The sequence below is a fragment of the Oncorhynchus gorbuscha genome, unplaced genomic scaffold (assembly GCF_021184085.1).
Source record: "Oncorhynchus gorbuscha isolate QuinsamMale2020 ecotype Even-year unplaced genomic scaffold, OgorEven_v1.0 Un_scaffold_1804, whole genome shotgun sequence".
Lineage (NCBI taxonomy): Eukaryota > Metazoa > Chordata > Actinopteri > Salmoniformes > Salmonidae > Oncorhynchus > Oncorhynchus gorbuscha.
This window is the reverse complement of record NW_025746481.1, coordinates 29,780-54,223: the sequence shown is the minus strand read 5'-3', so window position 1 is coordinate 54,223 and position 24,444 is coordinate 29,780. Positions and strand designations below refer to the sequence as shown.

Below are 24,444 nucleotides of genomic sequence, written 5' to 3'. Positions count from 1 at the left end.
AGAGCTATACTAATATATAATATAATTGAGTTATAATAATATATAATATAATATATACAATATAATAGAGTTATAATAATATATAATATAATATATATAATATAATAGAGTTATAATAATATATAATATAATATAATAGCTCAGTTGGTAGAGCATGGCGCTTGTAATGCCAGGGTAGTGGGTTCAATCCCCGGGACCACCCATACGTAGAATGTATGCACACATGACTGTAAGTCGCTTTGGATAAAAGCGTCTGCTAAATGGCATATATTATTATTATTATTATTATAATAATTGATAATATAATAGAGTTATAATAATATATACTATAATATAATACATTTATAATAATATGTACTATAATATAGAGTTATAATAAGATATTATATAATATAACAGAGTTATAATAATATATAATATAATAAAGCTATAATAATATATAATATAATATATATAATATAATAGAGCTATAATAATATATAATATAATATATATAATATAATAGAGCTATACTAATATATAATATAATAGAGTTATAATAATATATAATATAATATATATAATATAATAGAGTTATAATAATATATAATATAATATATATAATATAATAGAGTTATAATAATATATAATATAATATATATAATATAATAGAGTTATAATAATATATAATATAATATATATAATATTATAGAGTTATTATAATATATAATATAATATATATAATATAATAGAGTTATAATAATATATAATATAATATATATAATATTATAGAGTTATTATAATATATAATATAATATATATAATATAATAGAGTTATAATAATATATAATATAATATATATAATATTATAGAGTTATTATAATATATAATATAATATATATAATATAATAGAGTTATAATAATATATAATATAATATATATAATATTATAGAGTTATTATAATATATAATATAATATATATACTATTATAGAGTTATTATAATATATAATATAATATATATAATATAATAGAGTTATAATAATATATAATATAATATATATAATATTATAGAGTTATTATAATATATAATATAATATATATAATATAATAGAGTAAAATAACCAAGTTAATTGTTGTTTTTAAATAACTTTCCTGATCATCTATTTAAGCAATAAGGCACGAGGGGTGTGGTATAGGAGGGTGTGTGGTATATGAGGGGGTATACGAGGGGGTGTGGTATACGATTGGGTATACGAGGGGGTACATGAAGGGGTGTGGTATAGGCGGGGGTACACGAGGGGGTACCTGAGGGGTTGTGGTATAGGAGGGGTATACAAGGGGGTACATGAGGGGGTGTGGTATATGAGGGGGTATACGAGGGGGTGTGGTATATGAGGGGGTATACGAGGGGTGTGGTATATGAGGGGGTATACGAGGGGTGTGGTATATGAGGGGGTATACGAGGGGGTACATGAGGGGGTGTGGTATATGAGGGGGTATATGAGGGGGTACATGAGGGGGTGTGGTATAGGAGTGAGTGTGGTATACGAGGGGGTGTGGTATTCTAGGGGTTTGGTACACGAGGGGTGTGGTATACGAGGGGGTGTGGTATACGAGGGGTGTAGTATAGGAAGGGCTGTGGTATATGCCCAATATACCACGGCTAAGGGCTGTTCTTAACACGACGCAACGCAGATTGCCTCGATACAACCCTTAGCCGTGATATATTGACCATATACCACAAACCCCCAGATGCCTTATTCCTTTTACAAACTGCTTACCAACGTAATTAGAGCACTAAAAATATGTTTTGTCATACCCGTGGTATCCGGTCTGATATCCCATGGCTGTCAGCCAATCAGCATTCAGGGCTCGAACCACTCAGTTTACAATACACAATATATCAAATATAATATATTTAATACCATATGAAATATAACATACAATATAATTCATACACTATTTAATAAATAAATAATGTAGTTAATACCGTGTTCAGTATGATAAATGATATAGTTAATATATTGAATACAGTGACATTTAATACAGTGTAAATTCATGTTGTAATCAGGCTTCAACCCAACAGCCATGTTCTCATTCCCTCCTCTGAACCCTAACCTCTGAACCCTAACTTCTGTAACCTCTCTATCCCCTAACCCAGTCTACACCAGTCCAGTGGTTTAAAGCCCTGGACTGGTGTAGGCCTTCTCTGACTAGGCCTTCTGATGTCACCAATCCTTCTCTTCTTGTGGTGATGATGTCACATCCTGTAGTGATGATGTCATGTCCTGTAGTGATGATGTCACATCCTGTAGTGATGATATCACGCCATGTAGTGATGATGTCACGTCCTGTAGTGAGGATGTCATGGCATGTAGTGATGATGTCACATCCTGTAGTGATGAGAAAACAATGAAAACAAGCAAGCATCCCAGAAAAGTGCTGAAATAGATGTTAACATATGTTGCTTAAGAAACAAGGTTCATGAAGTCAATAACTTGCTAGGAACAGATGACATTCATATTCTGACTATCTCTGAAACTCACTTAGATAATACCTTGATGATACAGTGGTAGCAATACATGGTTATCACATCTACCGAAAAGACAGAAATGCCAAAGGTGGAGGTGTTTCTGTTTATATTCAGAACCACTTTACTGTAAAGATTAGAGAGGATCTCATGTTAAATACTGTTGAAGTAATATGGCTACAGGTTCATCTGCCTCACCTAAAGCCCATTCTGGTGGGAAGCTGCTATAGACCACAAAGTGTTAACAGTCAGTATCTGGATAACGTGTGTGAAATGCTTGATAATGTATGTGATATCAAAAGTGAGGTATATTTTCTGGGTGATTTAAATATTGACTGGCTTTCATCAAGCTGCCCAGTCAAGAAAAACAACCTGGTTCAGGTTGTCAGTCTGCAAACAGCTGGTTATCAGTCAACCTACCAGGGTAGTTACAAACAGCACAGATCAGGTTATCAGTCAACCTACCAGGGTCGTTACAAACAGCACAGATCAGGTTATCAGTCAACCTACCAGGGTAGTTACAAACAGCACAGATCAGGTTATCAGTCAACCTACCAGGGTCGTTACAAACAGCACAGATCAGGTTATCAAACCTACCAGCACAAACAGCATCAGGTTATCAGTCAACCTACCAGGGTCGTTACAAACAGCACAGATCAGGTTATCAGTCAACCTACCAGGGTCGTTACAAACAGCACAGATCAGGTTATCAGTCAACCTACCAGGGTCGTTACAAACAGCACAGATCAGGTTATCAGTCAACCTACCAGGGTCGTTACAAACAGCACAGATCAGGTTATCAGCCAACCTACCAGGGTCGTTACAAACAGCACAGATCAGGTTATCAGTCAACCTACCAGGGTCGTTACAAACAGCACAGGAATTAAATCACCAACATGTATTGATCACATCTTAAAACTAATGCTGCAGAAATGTGCTTGAAACCAGTTTACAAATCCATCGGATGTAGTGATCACAATATAGTGGCCACGTCTAGGAAAACCAAAGTTCCAAAGGCTGGGCCTAATATAGTGTATAAGAGGACAGGCTGGGCCTAATATAGTGTATAAGAGGTCATACAATACTTTTTGTAGTGATTCCTATATTGTGGATGTAAAGAATATTTGTTGGTCCGTGATGTGTAATGAGGAGCAAACAGACACAGCACTAGACGCATTTATCCCATTTCTAATAAGCATGCACCCATTAACCTGTTACTCCTACCCCCTACTTTTTCAACATTTTTTTTCGAACATTCTGTTAAAAATCGCGCAACATTTCAGCGCCCTGCTACTCATGCCAGGAATATAGTATATGCATATGATTAGTATGTGTGGATAGAAAACACTCAGACGTTTATAAAACTGGTTAAATCGCGGCTGTGACTATAACAGAACGTGCGTTTCATCGAAAAGTGCAGGAAAATCTGATCACTGAAAATGGGAAAATATATCCATGTGCCACTTCAACCCATTGTTAAAAGTGAACCACATTAAATACCTACAGCTTCCACATGATGTCAACAGTCTTGTCATTTGCCTACGATTTGTTTCTTGGTCAAACAGACACGAGGCAGCGCAGTTCTTCCGGTCTCCGACCGGAGATTTACCCGGATATTATTTCCAGACGTACAGCTATAGAATATACATCGCCTCGTGATCAATTTGATCGCTTATTAACGTTTACTAATACCTAAAGTTGCATTACAAAAGTATTTCGAAGTGTTTTGTGAAAGTTTATCGTCAACTTTTTTAATAAAAAAAAAATGACATTACGTTATGAAACGCTATTTTTTTCCTTGATCACACAGTCTTCAAAGATCGATATCTAGGCTATATATGGACCGATTTAATTGAAAAAAAAAAACCCAATAGTAATGTTTATGGGACATCTAGGAGTGCCAACAAAGAAGATGGTCAAAGGTAATGAATGTTTTATATTTTATTTGTGTGTTTTGTGTAGCGCCGACTATGCTAATTATTTTGTTTACGTCCCCTGCGGGTCTTTTGGGGTGTTACATGCTATCAGATAATAGTTTCTCATGCTTTCGCCGAAAAGCATTTTAAAAATCTAACTTCTTGCCTGGATTCACAACGAGTGTAGCTTTAATTCAGTACCCTGCATGTGTATTTTAATGAACGTTTGAGTTTCAACGAGTGCTATTAGCATTTAGCGTAGCGCATTTGCATTTCCAGATGTCTAGATGGGACGCCTGCGTGTCGGGTAGGAGCAAGAGGTTAAGAAAGTTACTGTAAAAACAGTTAAATCCCGTGGATTGATAAGGAATTGAAAAATGGTGTGGTTGAAGGGATGAGGCAAAATGGTGTGGTTGAGAGGGATGAGGCAAAATGGTGTGGTTGAGAGGGATGAGGCAAAATGGTGTGGTTGAGAGGGATGAGGCAAAATGGTGTGGTTGAGAGGGATGAGGCAAAATGGTGTGGTTGAGAGGGATGAGGCAAAATGGTGTGGTTGAGAGGGATGAGGCAAAATGGTGTGGTTGAGAGGATGAGGCAAAATGGTGTGGTTGAGAGGGATGAGGCAAAATGGTGTGGTTGAGAGGGATGAGGCAAAATGGTGTGGTTGAGAGGGATGAGGCAAAATGGTGTGGTTGAGAGGGATGAGGCAAAATGGTGTGGTTGAGAGGGATGAGGCAAAATGGTGTGGTTGAGAGGGATGAGGCAAAAGGAATGGTCAGTAAGTCTGGCTGCACAACTGATTGGCAAACGTACTGCAAATTGAGAAATCATGTGACTAAACTGAATAAAAATAATAAACTACACTATGAAACAAAGATAAATGATATAAAGAATGATGGTAAAAAAATGTTTTACATTTAATTGGAGCTTCAATTAAATATAGAGAAAAAAAGGTAAACTCAGCTCATTCATTGAATCAGATGCTCATTCATCACAAACCCTACTGATATTGCCAACTACAATAATGATTCCTTTTAATGGCAAGATTAGCAAATTTAGGCATGCAATACCAGCAACAAACTCTGACGCTACACATCCAAGTATATCTGACCAAATGATGAAAAACAGGTGAAAGAATGATTGTTGTCTATCTGCAATGAAAAGCCACTGGGGTCTGACAATTTGGATGGAAAATGAATGAGGATAATAACAGAGGATATTGCCACTCCGATTTGCCACAAAGATGGTGTTTGACCAGATACAATGCTATTTCACAGTAAACAAATTAAGTCTTTCAGCACGCTTATAGGGAAGGACTTTCAACAAGCACACCACTTACACAAATGATGATTGGCTGAGAGAAATTGATAATCAAAATATTGTAGTAGATGTTTCGTTAGACTTCAGTGCAGCATTTGACATTATCGATCATAGTCTGCAGATGGAAAAACGTAAGTGTTGTGGCTTTACACCCCCTGTATTGTGGATAAAGAGTTACCTGTCTAAAAGACAGAGGGTGTTGTGGCTTTACACCCACTGAATTGTGGACAAAGAGTTACCTGTCTAACAGAACACAGAGGGTGTTGTGGCTTTACACCCCCTGAATTGTGGACAAAGAGTTACCTGTCTAAAAGAACACAGAGGATGTTCTTTAACCTTTTGTGACTAGGGGGCAGTATTATCATTTTTGAAAAAAAAAACGTTCCCATAATAAACGGGGTATTTTGTCAGGACAAGATGTTAGAATATGCATATAATTGACAGCTTAGGATAGAAAACACTCTAAAGTTTCCAAAACTGTAAAAATATTGTCTGTGAGTATAACAGAATGGATGTTGCAGGCGAAAGCCTGAGAAAAAATCCAATCCGGAAGTGCCTCATGTTTTGAAAGCGCTGCATTCCAATGTGTCCTTATTGAGCAGTGAATGGGCTATCAACCAGATTACTCTTTCTCCGTATTCCCGAATGTGTCTACAGCATTGTGACGTAGTTTTACGCATTTATGTTGAAGAATACCCGTAGGCGGCTTGATTGCGCAAGTGGTCACCTGATGCTCCCAGAGAGATCCTTGCGTAAAATACTGAGGTAGCCATTACTCCAATCGGTCCTACTGAAAAACTAATTGTCCCGATGGATATATTATCGAACAGATATTTGAAAAACACCTTGAGGATTGATTATAAACAACGTTTGCCATGTTTCTGTCGATATTATGGAGTTAATTTGGAATATTTTTCGTCGTTTTCATGACTGCAATTTACGGGCGATTTCTCAGCCAAACGTGAAGAACAAACGGAGCTATTTCGCCTACAAAAATAATATTTTGGGAAAAAAGGAACATTTGCTATCTAACTGGGAGTCTTGTGAGTGAAAACATCCGAAGCTCATCAAAGGTAAACGATTTAATTTGATTGCTTTTCTGATTTCCGTGACCAAGTTACCTGCTGCTAGCTGGACAAAATGCTATGCTAGGCTATCGATAAACTTACACAAATGCTTGTCTAGCTTTGGCTGAAAAGCATATTTTGAAAATCTGAGATGACAGGATGATTAATAAAAGGCTAAGCTGTGTCTCAATATATTTCACTTGTGATTTTCATGAATAGGAATATTTTCTAGGAAGATTTATGTCCGTTGCGTTATGCTAATTAGTGTCAGATGATGACAACGGTCCCGTTCACGGGATGGGGTGTCACTTGACTTCCCGTTAGCAGGATAATTGTCATCAACAACCGCTGAATTGCCGCATTCAAATAATATTACTAAAAATATTTATATTCATGAAATCACAAGTGCAACATAGCAAAACACAGCTTAGCCTTTTGTTAATCCACCTGTCGTGTCAGATTTTGAAAATATGCTTTACAGCGAAAGCAATCCAAGCGTTTGTGTAAATTTATCGATCGCTCGACAAAACATTATGAACACCTAGCATCAAAGTAGCTTGGTCACGAAAATCAGAAAAGCAATCAAATTAATCGTTTACCTTTGAAGATCTTCGGATGTTTCACTCACGAGACTCCCAGTTACACAATAAACATTCCTTTTGTTCCATAAAGATTATTTTTATATCCAAAATACCTCCGTTTGTTTGGCACGTTATGTTCAGAAATCCACAGGAAAGAGCGGTCACAACAACGCAGACAAAATCCAAATAGTATCCGTAATATCCACAGAAACATGTCAAATGTTTTTTATAATCAATCCTCAGGTAGTTTTTAGACAGACACAGACATGTCTTTTTCAGTAGGAGAGGGGCTGCCCAAACTCTGTTGCGCAAACAAAACGCTGCTGGGACCCGGCCATACAATGACGCGATGTTATCGTTCTCGCTCATTTTTCAAAATAAAAGCCTGAAATTATTTCTCACGACTGTTGACACCTTGAGGAAGCGATAGGAAAAGGAATCTGGTTGATATCCCTTTAAATGGAGCAAAGGCAGGCTATGGAAAATGGAGTTTTCAAAATAGAAGCCACTTCCTGGTTTGATTTTCCTCCGGGTTTTGCCTGCAATAACAGTTTTGTTATACTCACAGACAATATTTTGACAGTTTTGGAAACTAATCTGTCAATTATATGCATATTCTAGCATCTGGTCCTGAGAAATAGGCAGTTTACTTTGGGAACATTATTTTTCCAAAAATAAAATAGTGCCCCCTAGTTTCAAGAGGTTACATTTACATTTACATTTAAGTCATTTAGCAGACGCTCTTATCCAGAGCGACTTACAAATGGGTGCATTCACCTTATGACATCCAGTGGAACAGTCACATTACAATAGTGCATCTAAATCTTAAAGGGGGGAGGGGGTGAGAGGGATTACTTATCCTATCCTAGGTATTCCTTAAAGAGGTGGGGTTTCAGGTGTCTCCGGAAGGTGGTGATTGATTCCGCTGTCCTGGCGTTGTGAGGGAGTTTGTTCCACCATTGGGGGCCAGAGCAGCGAACAGTTTTGACTGGGCTGAGCCCTAGCTTTGTCACACCTGGACTACTGTTCAGTCGTGTGGTCAGGTGCCACGAAGAGGGACTTTTGATTTGGCTCAGAACAGGGCAGCACGGCTGGCCCGTGGACGTACACAGAGAGCGAACATTAATATTGTGGGGGCTGGTTCAAAGTGGAGGTTGACTTCATCACTACTTGTATTTGTGAGAGGTATTAACATATTGAATGTGCCACTGTCTAAACTACTAGCACACAGCTCAGACTCCCATGCATATCCCACAAGACATGCCACCAGAGGTCTCTTCACAGTCCCCAAGTCCAAAACAGACTATGGGAGGCTCACAGCACTACATAGAGCCATAACCACATGGAACTCTATTCCACAGTACTACATAGAGCCATGACTACATGGACCTCTATTCCACAGTACTACATAGAGACATGACTACATGGAACTCTATTCCACAGTACTACATAGAGCCATGACTACATGGAACTCTATTCCACAGTACTACATAGAGCCATGACTACATGGAACTCTATTCCACAGTACTACATAGAGCCATGACTACATGGAACTCTATTCCACAGTACTACATAGAGCCATGACTACATGGAACTGTATTCCACAGTACTACATAGAGCCATTACTACATGGAACTGTATTCCACAGTACTACATAGAGCCATGACTACATGGAACTCTATTCCACAGTACTACATAGAGCCATGACTACATGGAACTCTATTCCACAGTACTACATAGAGCCATGACTACATGGAACTCTATTCCACAGTACTACCTAGAGACATGACTACATGGAACTCTATTCCACAGTACTACATAGAGCCATGACTACATGGAACTCTATTCCACAGTACTACATAGAGACATATCTATGTAGTGTATCTACAACACAAACACAGACACAGACACAGACACAGACACAGACACAAACACAGACACAGACACAGACACAGACACAGACACAGACACAGACACAGACACCGACACCGACACAGACACAGACACAGACAGACACAGACACAGGCACAGACACAGACATACAGACACAGACACAGACACAGACACAGACACAGACACAGACACAGACACAGACACAGACACAGACACAGACACAGACACAGACACAGACACAGACACAGACACAGACACAGACACAGACACAGACACAGACACAGACACAGACATACAGACACAGACACAGACATGCAGACACAGACATACAGACACAGACATACAGACACACACACAGACACACACACAGACACAGACACAGACACAGAAATAGACATACAGACACAGACACAGACACAGACACAGACACAGACACAGACACAGACACAGACACAGACACAGACACAGACACAGACACAGACACAGACACAGACACAGACACAGACATAGACACAGGCACAGACACAGACATACAGACACAGACACAGACACAGACATAGACATAGACACAGACATACAGACACAGACACAGGCACAGACACAGACACAGACACAGACACAGACACAGACACAGACACAGACACAGACACAGACACAGACACAGACACAGACACAGACACAGACACAGACACAGACACAGACAGACATACAGACACAGACACAGACATGCAGACACAGACATACAGACACAGACATACAGACACAGACACAGACACAGACACAGACACACACACAGACACAGACACAGACACAGACACAGAAATAGACATACAGACACAGACACAGACACAGACACAGACACACACAGACACAGGCACAGACACAGACACAGACACAGACACAGACACAGACACAGACACAGACACAGACACAGACACAGACACAGACACAGACACAGACACAGACACAGACATACAGACACAGAGACAGACACAGACATACAGACACAGACATACAGACATACAGACACAGACACAGACACAGACACAGACACAGACATACAGACACAGACACAGACACAGACACAGACACAGGCATACAGACACAGACACAGACACAGACACAGGCACAGATATACAGACACAGACACAGGCACAGATATACAGACACAGACACAGACACAGACATACAGACACAGACACAGACATACAGACACAGACACAGACACAGACACTGACATACAGACCCAGACATAGGCACAGACACAGACACAGACACAGGCACAGACACAGGCACAGGCACAGACACAGACACAGACACAGACATACAGACACAGACACAGATACACACACAGACACAGATATACAGACACAGACACAGACATTCAGACATAGACATACAGGCACAGACATACAGACACAGACACAGACACAGACACAGACACAGACATACAGACAGACACACACAGACACAGACACAGACACAGACACAGACACAGACACAGACACACACACACACACACACACACACACACACACACACACACACACACACACACACACACACACACACACACACACACACACACACACACACACACACACACACACACACACACACACACACACACACACACACACACACACACACAGACACACAGCCATACAGACACAGACACAGACACAGACACAGACACAGACACAGACACAGACACAGACACAGACACAGACACAGACACAGGCACAGATATACAGACACAGACACAGACACAGACACAGACACAGACACAGACATACAGACACAGACACAGACATACACAGACACAGACACTGACATACAGACCCAGACATAGGCACAGACACAGACACAGACACAGGCACAGACACAGGCACAGACACAGGCACAGACATACAGACACAGACACAGATACACACACAGACACAGATATACAGACACAGACACAGACATTCAGACATAGACATACAGGCACAGACATACAGACACAGACACAGACACAGACACAGACATACAGACAGACACACACAGACACAGACATACAGACAGACACAGACACAGACACAGACACACACACACACACATACACACAGACACAGACACAGACACACAGACACAGACATACAGACACAGACACAGACACAGACACAGACACACAGACACAGGCACAGACACAGACACAGACACAGACACAGACACACAGACACAGACAGACATACAGACACAGACACAGACACAGACACAGACACAGACACAGACACAGACACAGACATACAGACACAGACACAGACAGAGACATACAAACACACAGACACAGACACAGACACAGACACAGACACAGACACAGACACAGACACAGACACAGACAGACAGACACAGACACAGACATGCAGACACAGACATACAGACACAGACATACAGACACAGACACAGACACACACACAGACACAGACACAGAAATAGACATACAGACACAGACACAGACACAGACACACACACACAGACACAGGCACAGACACAGACACAGACACAGACACAGACGCAGACGCAGACACAGACACAGACATAGACACAGGCACAGACACAGACATACAGACACAGACACAGACACAGACACAGACACAGACACAGACACAGACACAGACACAGACACAGACACAGACACACAGACATACAGACACAGACACAGACATGCAGACACAGACATACAGACACAGACATACAGACACAGACACAGACACAGACACACACACAGACACAGACACAGACACAGACACAGACACATAAATAGACATACAGACACAGACACAGACACAGACACAGACACACACACACACACACACAGACACAGGCACACACACAGACACAGACACAGACACAGACACAGACACAGACACAGACACAGACACAGACACAGACACAGACACAGACACAGACATACAGACACAGAGACAGACACAGACATACAGACAGAGACATACAAACACAGGCACAGACACAGACACAGACACAGACACAGACACAGACACAGACACAGACACAGACACAGACACAGACACAGACACAGACACAGACACAGACACAGACACAGACACAGACACAGACATACAGACACAGACACAGACAGAGACATACAAACACAGGCACAGGCACAGGCACAGACACAGACACAGACACAGACACAGACACAGACACAGACACAGACACAGACACAGACACAGACACAGACACAGACACAGGCACAGACATACAGGCACAGACACAGACACAGGCACAGACATACAGACACAGACACAGGCACAGACACAGACACAGACATACAGACACAGACATACAGGCACAGACACATACATACAGACACAGGCACAGATATACAGACACAGACACAGACACAGACACAGACACAGACACAGACACAGACACAGACACAGACACAGACACAGACAGGACACAGACACAGACATACAGACACATGCACAGATATACAGACACAGACACAGACACAGACACAGACATACAGACACAGACATACATACACAGACACAGACACAGACACAGGCATACAGACACAGGCACAGATATACAGACACAGACACAGACACAGACACAGACACAGACACAGACACAGACACAGACACAGACACAGACACAGACACAGACACAGACACAGACACAGACACAGACACAGACACAGACACAGACACAGACATACAGACACAGACATACATACACAGACACAGACACAGACACAGGCATACAGACACAGACACAGACACAGACACAGGCACAGATATACAGACACAGACACAGGCACAGATATACAGACACAGACACAGACACAGACACAGACATACAGACACAGACATAGAAATACAGACACAGACACAGACACTGACATACAGACCCAGACATAGGCACAGACACAGACACAGACACAGACACAGACACAGACACAGACACAGGCACAGACACAGGCACAGACACAGACACAGACATACAGACACAGACACAGATACACACACAGACACAGATATACAGACACAGACACAGACATTCAGACATAGACATACAGGCACAGACATACAGACACAGACGCAGACACAGACATACAGACAGACACACACAGACACAGACATACAGACAGACAGACACACACACACACACACACACACACACACACACACACACACACACACACACACACACACACACACACACACACACACACACACACACACACACACACACACACACACACACACACACACACACACACACACACACACACACACACACACACACACACACACACACACACACACACACACACACACACAGACATACAGACACAGACACAGACACAGACACAGACACAGACACAGACACACACACACAGACATACAGACACAGACACACACACACACACACACACACAGACACAGACACAGACATACAGACACAGACACAGACACACACACAGACACAGACACAGACATACAGACACAGACACAGACACACAGACACAGACACAGACACAGTGTGTATTGAAATCTGAAATCTGAATAATATTGTCACGTTTTAAACATTTTATGACTGATTTAATTTTGCTGGACCCCAGCAAGAGTATCTGCTGACTTGGCAGGAACTAATGGGGATCCATAATAAACCCCAGGAAGAGTAGCTGCAGCCTTGGCAGGAACTCATGTGGATCCATAATAAACCCCAGGAAGAGTAGCTGCTGCCTTGGCAGGAACTAACGGGGATCCATAATAAACCCCAGGAAGAGTAGCTGCTTCCTTGGCAGGAACTCATGTGGATCCATAATAAACCCCAGGAAGAGTAGCTGCTGCCTTGGCAGGAACTAATGGGGATCCATAATAAACCCCAGGAAGAGTAGCTGCTGCCTTGGCAGGAACTAATGGGGATCCATAATAAACCCCAGGAAGAGTAGCTGCTGCCTTGGCAGGAACTAATGGGGATCCATAATAAACCCCAGGAAGAGTAGCTGCCTTGGCAGGAACTAATGGGGATCCATAATAAACCCCAGGAAGAGTAGCTGCCTTGGCAGGAACTAATGGGGATCCATAATAAACCCCAGGAAGAGTAGCTGCTGCCTTGGCATGAACTAATGGGGATCCATAATAAACCCCAGGAAGAGCAGCTGCTGCCTTGGCAGGAACTAATGGGGATCCATAATAAACCCCAGGAAGAGTAGCTGCTGCCTTGGCAGGAACTCATGTGGATCCATAATAAACCCCAGGAAGAGTAGCTGCTGCCTTGGCAGGAACTAATGGGGATCCATAGTAAACCCCAGGAAGAGTAGCTGCTGCCTTGGCAGGAACTAATGGGGATCCATAATAAACCCCAGGAAGAGTAGCTGCTGTCTTGGCAGGAACTAATGGGGATCCATAATAAACCCCAGGAAGAGTAGCTGCTGCCTTGGCAGGAACTAATGGGGATCCATAATAAACCCCAGGAAGAGTAGCTGCTGCCTTGGCAGGAACTAATGGGGATCCATAATAAACCCCAGGAAGAGTAGCTGCTGCCTTGGCAGGAACTAATGGGGATCCATAATAAACCCCAGGAAGAGTAGCTGCTGCCTTGGCAGGAACTAATGGGGATCAACAATAAACCCCAGGAAGAGTACCTGCTGCCTTTGCAGGAACTAATGGGGATCCATAATAAACCCCAGGAAGAGTAGCTGCTGCCTTGGCAGGAACTAATGGGGATCCATAATAAACCCCAGGAAGAGTAGCTGCTGCCTTGGCAGGAACTAATGGGGATCCATAATAAACCCCAGGAAGAGTAGCTGCCTTGGCAGGAACTAACGGGGATCCATAATAAACCCCAGGAAGAGTAGCTGCTGCCTTGGCAGGAACTAACGGGGATCCATAATAAACCCCAGGAAGAGTAGCTGCTTCCTTGGCAGGAACTCATGTGGATCCATAATAAACCCCAGGAAGAGTAGCTGCTGCCTTGGCAGGAACTAATGGGGATCCATAATAAACCCCAGGAAGAGTAGCTGCTGCCTTGGCAGGAACTAATGGGGATCCATAATAAACCCCAGGAAGAGTAGCTGCCTTGGCAGGAACTAATGGGGATCCATAATAAACCCCAGGAAGAGTAGCTGCCTTGGCAGGAACTAATGGGGATCCATAATAAACCCCAGGAAGAGTAGCTGCTGCCTTGGCAGGAACTAATGGGGATCCATAATAAACCCCAGGAAGAGCAGCTGCTGCCTTGGCAGGAACTAATGGGGATCCATAATAAACCCCAGGAAGAGCAGCTGCTGCCTTGGCAGGAACTCATGTGGATCCATAATAAACCCCAGGAAGAGTAGCTGCTGCCTTGGCAGGAACTAATGGGGATCCATAGTAAACCCCAGGAAGAGTAGCTGCTGCCTTGGCAGGAACTAATGGGGATCCATAATAAACCCCAGGAAGAGTAGCTGCTGCCTTGACGGGAACTAATGGGGATCCATAATAAACCCCAGGAAGAGTAGCTGCTGCCTTGGCAGGAACTAATGGGGATTCATAATAAACCCCAGGAAGAGTAGCTGCTGCCTTGGCAGGAACTAAAGGGGATCCATAATAAACCCCAGGAAGAGTAGCTGCTGCCTTGGCAGGAACTAATGGGGATCCATAATAAACCCCAGGAAGAGTAGCTGCTGCCTTGGCAGGAACTAATGGGGATCCATAATAAACCCCAGGAAGAGTAGCTGCTGCCTTGGCAGGAACTAATGGGGATCCATAATAAACCCCAGGAAGAGTAGCTGCTGCCTTGACGGGAACTAATGGGGATCCATAATAAACCCCAGGAAGAGTAGCTGCTGCCTTGGCGGGAACTAATGGGGATCCATTATAAACCCCAGGAAGAGTAGCTGCTGCCTTGGCAGGAACTAATGGGGATCCATAATAAACCCCAGGAAGAGTAGCTGCTGCCTTGGCAGGAACTAATGGGGATCCATTATAAATACAAATCATGTCATGTAGTGATGATGTCACTTCTTGTAGTGATGATGTCACCTGGTGTGTTTGTGGAGGTGGGCGTGGCAGAGCGGGCAGGAGTGATGAGCGTCCTGGAACCCTGCGACCAGGAACGGGATCAGACAGCATCCGCAGATGAACCTGTACACGCACACACACACACACACACACACACACACACACACACACACACACACACACACACACACACACACACACACACACACACACACACACACACACACACACACACACACACACACACACACACACACACACACACACACACACACACACACACACACACACACACACACACACACATTTGCTATTACGGTTATTGCTCAGAAGGAGGCATCAGATGGCCAATAAATGTTGTTGTGAGCATTAACCAGGCCAGACATGGCCCATGCAGCCACGCCAGGTGTGTGTTACCCCATGAGTATCAACAGGTGTATGTTACCCCATGAGTGTCAGCAGGTGTGTGTTACCCCATGAGTATCAGCAGGTGTGTATCTGTATTACCCCATGAGTATCAGCAGGTGTGTATTACCCCATGAGTATCAGCAGGTGTGTATCTGTGTTACCCCATGAGTATCAGCAGGTGTGTATTACCCCATGAGTATCAGCAGGTGTGTGTTACCCCATGAGTATCAGCAGGTGTGTGTTACCCCATGAGTATCAGCAGGTGTGTGTTACCCCATGAGTATCAGCAGGTGTGTATTACCCCATGAGTATCAGCAGGTGTGTATTACCCCATGAGTATCAGCAGGTGTGTGTTACCCCATGAGTATCAGCAGGTGTGTATTACCCCATGAGTATCAGCAGGTGTGTATTACCCCATGAGTATCAGCAGGTGTGTATTACCCCATGAGTATCAGCAGGTGTGTGTTACCCCATGAGTATCAGCAGGTGTGTGTTACCCCATGAGTATCAGCAGGTGTGTATTACCCCATGAGTATCAGCAGGTGTGTATTACCCCATGAGTATCAGCAGGTGTGTATTACCCCATGAGTATCAGCAGGTGTGTATTACCCCATGAGTATCAGCAGGTGTGTATTACCCCATGAGTATCAGCAGGTGTGTATTACCCCATGAGTATCAGCAGGTGTGTGTTACCCCATGAGTATCAGCAGGTGTGTATTACCCCATGAGTATCAGCAGGTGTGTGTTTACCCCATGAGTATCAGCAGGTGTGTATTACCCCATGAGTATCAGCAGGTCAAATCAAAATCAAATTTTATTTGCAGGTGTGTGTTACCCCATGAGTATCAGGTGTGTAGGTCAGTGTATTACCCCATGAGTATCAGCAGGTGTGTGTTACCCCATGAGTATCAGCAGGTGTGTGTTACCCCATGAGTATCAGCAGGTGTGTGTTACCCCATGAGTATCAGCAGGTGTGTGTTACCCCATGAGTATCAGCAGGTGTGTATTACCCCATGAGTATCAGCAGGTGTGTATTACCCCATGAGTATCAGCAGGTGTGTATTACCCCATGAGTATCAGCAGGTGTGTATTACCCCATGAGTATCAGCAGGTGTGTATTACCCCATGAGTATCAGCAGGTGTGTATTACCCCATGAGTATCAGCAGGTGTGTATTACCCCATGAGTATCAGCAGGTGTGTGTTACCCCATGAGTATCAGCAGGTGTGTATTACCCCATGAGTATCAGCAGGTGTGTATTACCCCATGAGTATCAGCAGGTGTGTATTACCCCATGAGTATCAGCAGGTGTGTATTACCCCATGAGTATCAGCAGGTGTGTGTTACCCCATGAGTATCAGCAGGTGTGTATTACCCCATGAGTATCAGCAGGTGTGTATTACCCCATGAGTATCAGCAGGTGTGTGTTACCCCATGAGTATCAGCAGGTGTGTATTACCCCATGAGTATCAGCAGGTGTGTGTTACCCCATGAGTATCAGCAGGTGTGTATTACCCCATGAGTATCAGCAGGTCAAATCAAAATCAAATTTTATTTGCAGGTGTGTGTTACCCCATGAGTATCAGCAGGTGTGTATTACCCCATGAGTATCAGCAGGTGTGTGTTACCCCATGAGTATCAGCAGGTGTGTGTTACCCCATGAGTATCAGCAGGTGTGTGTTACCCCATGAGTATCAGCAGGTGTGTGTTACCCCATGAGTATCAGCAGGTGTGTGTTACCCCATGAGTATCAGCAGGTGTGTATTACCCCATGAGTATCAGCAGGTGTGTATTACCCCATGAGTATCAGCAGGTGTGTATTACCCCATGAGTATCAGCAGGTGTGTATTACCCCATGAGTATCAGCAGGTGTGTATTACCCCATGAGTATCAGCAGGTGTGTGTTACCCCATGAGTATCAGCAGGTGTGTATTACCCCATGAGTATCAGCAGGTGTGTATTACCCCATGAGTATCAGCAGGTGTGTATTACCCCATGAGTATCAGCAGGTGTGTGTTACCCCATGAGTATCAGCAGGTGTGTTACCCCATGAGTATCAGCAGGTGTGTATTACCCCATGAGTATCAGCAGGTGTGTGTTACCCCATGAGTATCAGCAGGTGTGTATTACCCCATGAGTGTCAGCAGGTGTGTATTACCCCATGAGTATCAGCAGGTGTGTGTTACCCCATGAGTATCAGCAGGTGTGTATTACCCCATGAGTATCAGCAGGTGTGTGTTACCCCATGAGTATCAGCAGGTGTGTGTTACCCCATGAGTATCAGCAGGTGTGTGTTACCCCATGAGTATCAGCAGGTGTGTATTACCCCATGAGTATCAGCAGGTGTGTGTTACCCCATGAGTATCAGCAGGTGTGTATCTGTATTACCCCATGAGTATCAGCAGGTGTGTGTTACCCCATGAGTATCAGCAGGTGTGTGTTACCCCATGAGTATCAGCAGGTGTGTGTTACCCCATGAGTATCAGCAGGTGTGTATTACCCCATGAGTATCAGCAGGTGTGTATTACCCCATGAGTATCAGCAGGTGTGTATTACCCCATGAGTATCAGCAGGTGTGTATTACCCCATGAGTATCAGCAGGTGTGTGTTACCCCATGAGTATCAGCAGGTGTGTATTACCCCATGAGTATCAGCAGGTGTGTATTACCCCATGAGTATCAGCAGGTGTGTATTACCCCATGAGTATCAGCAGGTGTGTTACCCCATGAGTATCAGCAGGTGTGTATTACCCCATGAGTATCAGCAGGTGTGTATTACCCCATGAGTATCAGCAGGTGGCCCCATGAGTATCAGCAGGTGTGTGTTACCCCAGAGTATCAGCAGGTGTGTATTACCCCATGAGTATCAGCAGGTGTGTGTTACCCCATGAGTATCAGCAGGTGTGTATTACCCCATGAGTATCAGCAGGTGTGTATTACCCCATGAGTATCAGCAGGTGTGTATTACCCCATGAGTATCAGCAGGTGTGTATTACCCCATAATGAGTATCAGCAGGTGTGTATTACCCCATGAGTATCAGCAGGTGTGTATTACCCCATGAGTATCAGCAGGTGTGTATTACCCCATGAGTATCAGCAGGTGTGTATTACCCCATGAGTATCAGCAGGTGTGTTACCCCATGAGTATCAGCAGGTGTGTATTACCCCATGAGTATCAGCAGGTGTGTGTTACCCCATGAGTATCAGCAGGTGTGTGTTACCCCATGAGTATCAGCAGGTGTGTATTACCCCATGAGTATCAGCAGGTGTGTGTTACCCCATGAGTATCAGCAGGTGTGTGTTACCCCATGAGTATCAGCAGGTGTGTGTTACCCCATGAGTATCAGCAGGTGTGTATTATCAATGAGTATCAGCAGGTGTGTGTTACCCCATGAGAGAGGTGTGTATTACCCCATGAGTATCAGCAGGTGTGTATTACCCCATGAGTATCAGCAGGTGTGTGTTACCCCATGAGTATCAGCAGGTGTGTATTACCCCATGAGTATCAGCAGGTGTGTATTACCCCATGAGTATCAGCAGGTGTGTATTACCCCATGAGTGTCAGCAGGCCACACATGGCCCATGCAGCCCAGCCAGGTCTGTTGGTGACGACCGTCGTGACGCGCTGATGACAGTTAGAACACTGTGTCATACAGGGGGCGTCGCCCATCGGACCCACAGCCTCTGATTGGATGATCACCACCGTCGGGGAATGCTGCTGCACTGTCTCCATGTTGACAGCTGACAGAGAGAGAGTTGTGATCAGAACCATGTCTATAGAACCATGTCTATAGAACCATGTCTATAGAGAGTTGTGATCAGAACCATGTCTATAGAGAGTTGTGATCAGAACCATGTCTATAGAGAGTTCTGATCAGAACCATGTCTATAGCACCATGTCTATAGAACCATGTCTATAGAGAGTTGTGATCAGAACCATGTCTATAGCACCATGTCTATAGAACCATGTCTATAGAGAGTTGTGATCAGAACCATGTCTATAGAACCATGTCTATAGCACCATGTCTATAGAACCATGTCTATAGAGAGTTGTGATCAGAACCATGTCTATAGAACCATGTCTATAGCACCATGTCTATAGAACCATGTCTATAGAGAGTTGTGATCAGAACCATGTCTATAGAACCATGTCTATAGAGAGTTCTGATCAGAACCATGTCTATAGAGAGTTGTGATCAGAACCATGTCTATAGAGAGTTGTGATCAGAACCATGTCTATAGAGAGTTCTGATCAGAACCATGTCTATAGAACCATGTCTATAGAACCATGTCTATAGAACCATGTCTATAGAGAGTTCTGATCAGAATCATGTCTATAGAGAGTTGTGATCAGAACCATGTCTATAGAACCATGTCTATAGAGAGTTGTGATCAGAACCATGTCTATAGAGAGTTGTGATCAGAACCATGTCTATAGAGAGTTGTGATCAGAACCATGTCTATAGAGAGTTGTGATCAGAACCATGTCTATAGAGAGTTCTGATCAGAACCATGTCTATAGAACCATGTCTATAGAACCATGTCTATAGAACCATGTCTATAGAACCATGTCTATAGAGAGTTGTGATCAGAACCATGTCTATAGAGAGTTCTGATCAGAACCATGTCTATAGAACCATGTCTATAGAGAGTTCTGATCAGAACCATGTCTATAGAGAGTTGTGATCAGAACCATGTCTATAGAACCATCAGAACCATGTCTATAGAACCATGTCTATAGAGAGTTGTGATCAGAACCATGTCTATAGAACAGAACCATGTCTATAGAGAGTTGTGATCAGAACCATGTCTATAGAGAGTTGTGATCAGAACCATGTCTATAGAACCATGTCTATAGAGAGTTGTGATCAGAACCATGTCTATAGAACCATGTCTATAGAGAGTTGTGATCAGAACCATGTCTATAGAGAGTTGTGATCAGAACCATGTCTATAGAACCATGTCTATAGAGAGTTGTGATCAGAACCATGTCTATAGAACCATGTCTATCAGAACCATGTGATAGAACCATGTCTATAGAGAGTTGTGATCAGAACCATGTCTATAGAACCATGTCTATAGAGAGTTGTGATCAGAACCATGTCTATAGAGAGTTGTGATCAGAACCATGTCTATAGAACCATGTCTATAGAGAGTTGTGATCAGAACCATGTCTATAGAACCATGTCTATAGAGAGTTGTGATCAGAACCATGTCTATAGAACCATGTCTATAGAGAGTTGTGATCAGAACCATGTCTATAGAACCATGTCTATAGAGAGTTGTGATCAGAACTATGTCTATAGAACCATGTCTATAGAGAGTTGTGATCAGAACCATGTCTATAGAACCATGTCTATAGAGAGTTGTGATCAGAACCATGTCTATAGAACCATGTGATCAGAACCATGTGATAGAACCATGTCTATAGAGAGTTGTGATCAGAACCATGTCTATAGAACCATGTCTATAGAGAGTTGTGATCAGAACCATGTCTATAGAGAGTTCTGATCAGAGCCAATTATATTTCACAACTTTCTAAATGGCTCTGGTTCTGATAGGTAGTTACTTTGTGTTGATTGGTAGAGGAAGAAGCCAGTCTGCTCCTGACTGGGTAGTGACTGCCTGGTGGGCGGAGTCAGGACAGGAAACGGGTCCGTCTGCATGATGACTACAGAGACAACCAATCAGAGAGGAGAACACAAACACACGCATGCAAATGCACACACACACACACACACACACACACACACACACACACACACACACACACACACACACACACACACACACACACACACACACACACACACACACACACACACACACACACACACACACACACACACACACACACACACACACCTACCTGCTTCTCCGTAGGTGGGTGGGGGTGTGGTTGGTGTTGGGTGGTAGGGAGGAAGGGAGGGGATGGTTACTATGGAGGTCGTGGGATCGGGGGGATAGTGGGGAGCCTCGGACTGAGCGATGTACGACGGGGGGTCCATCAGGAAGACAACAGGAAGTAGGTGCCACTGACAGGAAGCAGCTGAACCACGCTCCAATCAGAATCAGTCTCACAAGAACTAGAGTTAGATGGAGAAGCATTAGACAAGGGGTCCTAGTACAGATGCAACTGTCTGTCTGTCTGTCTGTCTGTCTGTCTGTCTGTCTGTCTGTCTGTCTGTCTGTCTGTCTGTCTGTCTGTCTGTCTGTCTGTCTGTCTGTCTGTCTGTCTGTCTGTCTGTCTGTCTGTCTGTCTGTCTGTCTGTCTGTCTGTCTGTCTGTCTGTCTGTCTGTCTGTCTGTCTGTCTGTCTGTCTGTCTGTCTGTCTGTCTGTCTGTCAGTCTGTCTGTCTGCCTGTGTCTGTCTGTCTGTTACGTTAGTCAACTTGTTAGAGAGTAGAAACAGTGCCAAACCTGTTATAGAGGGTAGTAGTAGTAGTAGTAGTAACAGAGTCTAACCTGTTATAGAGGGTAGTATTAGTAGTAGTAACAGAGTCTAACCTGTTATAGAGGGTAGTAGTAGTAGTAGTAACAGAGTCTAGCCTGTTATAGAGGGTAGTAGTAGTAGTAGTAACAGAGTCTAGCCTGTTATAGAGGGTAGTAGTAGTAGTAGTAACAGAGTCTAACCTGTTATAGAGGGTAGTAGTAGTAGTAACAGAGTATAACCTGTTATAGAGGGTAGTAGTAGTAGTAACAGAGTCTAACCTGTTATAGAGGGTAGTAGTAGTAGTAACAGAGTCTAACCTGTTATAGAGGGTAGTAGTAGTAGTAGTAGTAACAGAGTCTAACCTGTTATAGAGGGTAGTAGTAGTAGTAGTAGTAACAGAGTCTAACCTGTTATAGAGGGTAGTAGTAGTAACAGAGTCTAACCTGTTATAGAGGGTAGTAGTAGTAGTAGTAGTAACAGTGTCTTACCTGTTATAGAGGGTAGTAGTAGTAGTAGTAGTAACAGAGTCTAACATGTTATAGAGATTCGTAGTAGTATTAGTGTCTTACCTGTTACAAGATGCTCAGCTGACTGAAACTGGTAGTGAGGTGATGACATCACAGCCTGAACCAACCTCTTCACACACACACACACACACACACACACACACACACACACACACACACACACACACACACACACACACACACACACACACACACACACACACACACACACACACACACACACACACACACACACACACACACACACACACACACACACACACACACACACACACACACACACACACACACACACACTACAATACTGAGGAATGAGGAACATTCAGCATACCTTCTCTCTCTCTCTCTCTCTCTATCTCTCTCTCTCCCTCTCTCTCTCTATCTCTGTCTTTATCTCCCTCCTCTCTCTCTCTCTCTCTCTCTCTCTCGCTCTCAATTCAATTCAAGGGGCTTTATTGCCATTATTGGCATGGGAAACATGTGTTGGCAAGTGAGGTAGATAATATACAAAAGTGAAATAAACAATAAAATTAACAGTAAACATTACACATACAGAAGTTTCAAAACAATAAAGACATTACAAATGCCATATTATATATATATATATATATACACAGTGTTGTAACAATGTAGAAATGGTTAAAGTACACAAGGGAAAATAAATAAGCATAAATATGGGTTGTATTTACAATGGTGTTTGTTCTTCACTGGTTGCCCTTTTCTCGTGGCAACAGGTCACAAATCTTGCTGCTGTGATGTCAGACTGGAATTTC

The 24,444-nt window shown here is 43.1% G+C and overlaps 1 protein-coding gene across 1 annotated transcript; it reads right to left on the bottom strand.

Moving 5' to 3' along the window:
* Positions 1-1,889: 1,889 nt before the first annotated feature.
* LOC124024241 (lipopolysaccharide-induced tumor necrosis factor-alpha factor homolog) lies at positions 1,890-23,760 on the bottom strand. The gene is made up of 6 exons (XM_046338235.1): positions 23,714-23,760; positions 22,582-22,798; positions 22,282-22,383; positions 20,264-20,453; positions 16,328-16,429; positions 1,890-2,373 (listed from the first exon to the last, which is right to left on the bottom strand). Exons 2-6 carry the CDS (start codon positions 22,718-22,720, stop codon positions 2,367-2,369), a joined length of 540 nt encoding a protein of 179 aa, XP_046194191.1. The 5' UTR covers positions 22,721-22,798; positions 23,714-23,760; the 3' UTR covers positions 1,890-2,366.
* Positions 23,761-24,444: the final 684 nt, after the last annotated feature.

Coding starts and splice junctions, on each gene's coding strand:
- LOC124024241 (XM_046338235.1), bottom strand. CDS start 22,720: ATGGACCCCCCGTCGTACATCGCTCAGTCCGAGGCTCCCCACTATCCC. Junction 22,384..22,581: donor ACCCACCTACGGAGAAGCAG/GTAGGTGTGTGT, acceptor TTGTCTCTGTAG/TCATCATGCAGACGGACCCG. Junction 16,430..20,263: donor GGCCTGCTGACACTCATGGG/GTAATACACACC, acceptor GTGCGTGTACAG/GTTCATCTGCGGATGCTGTC.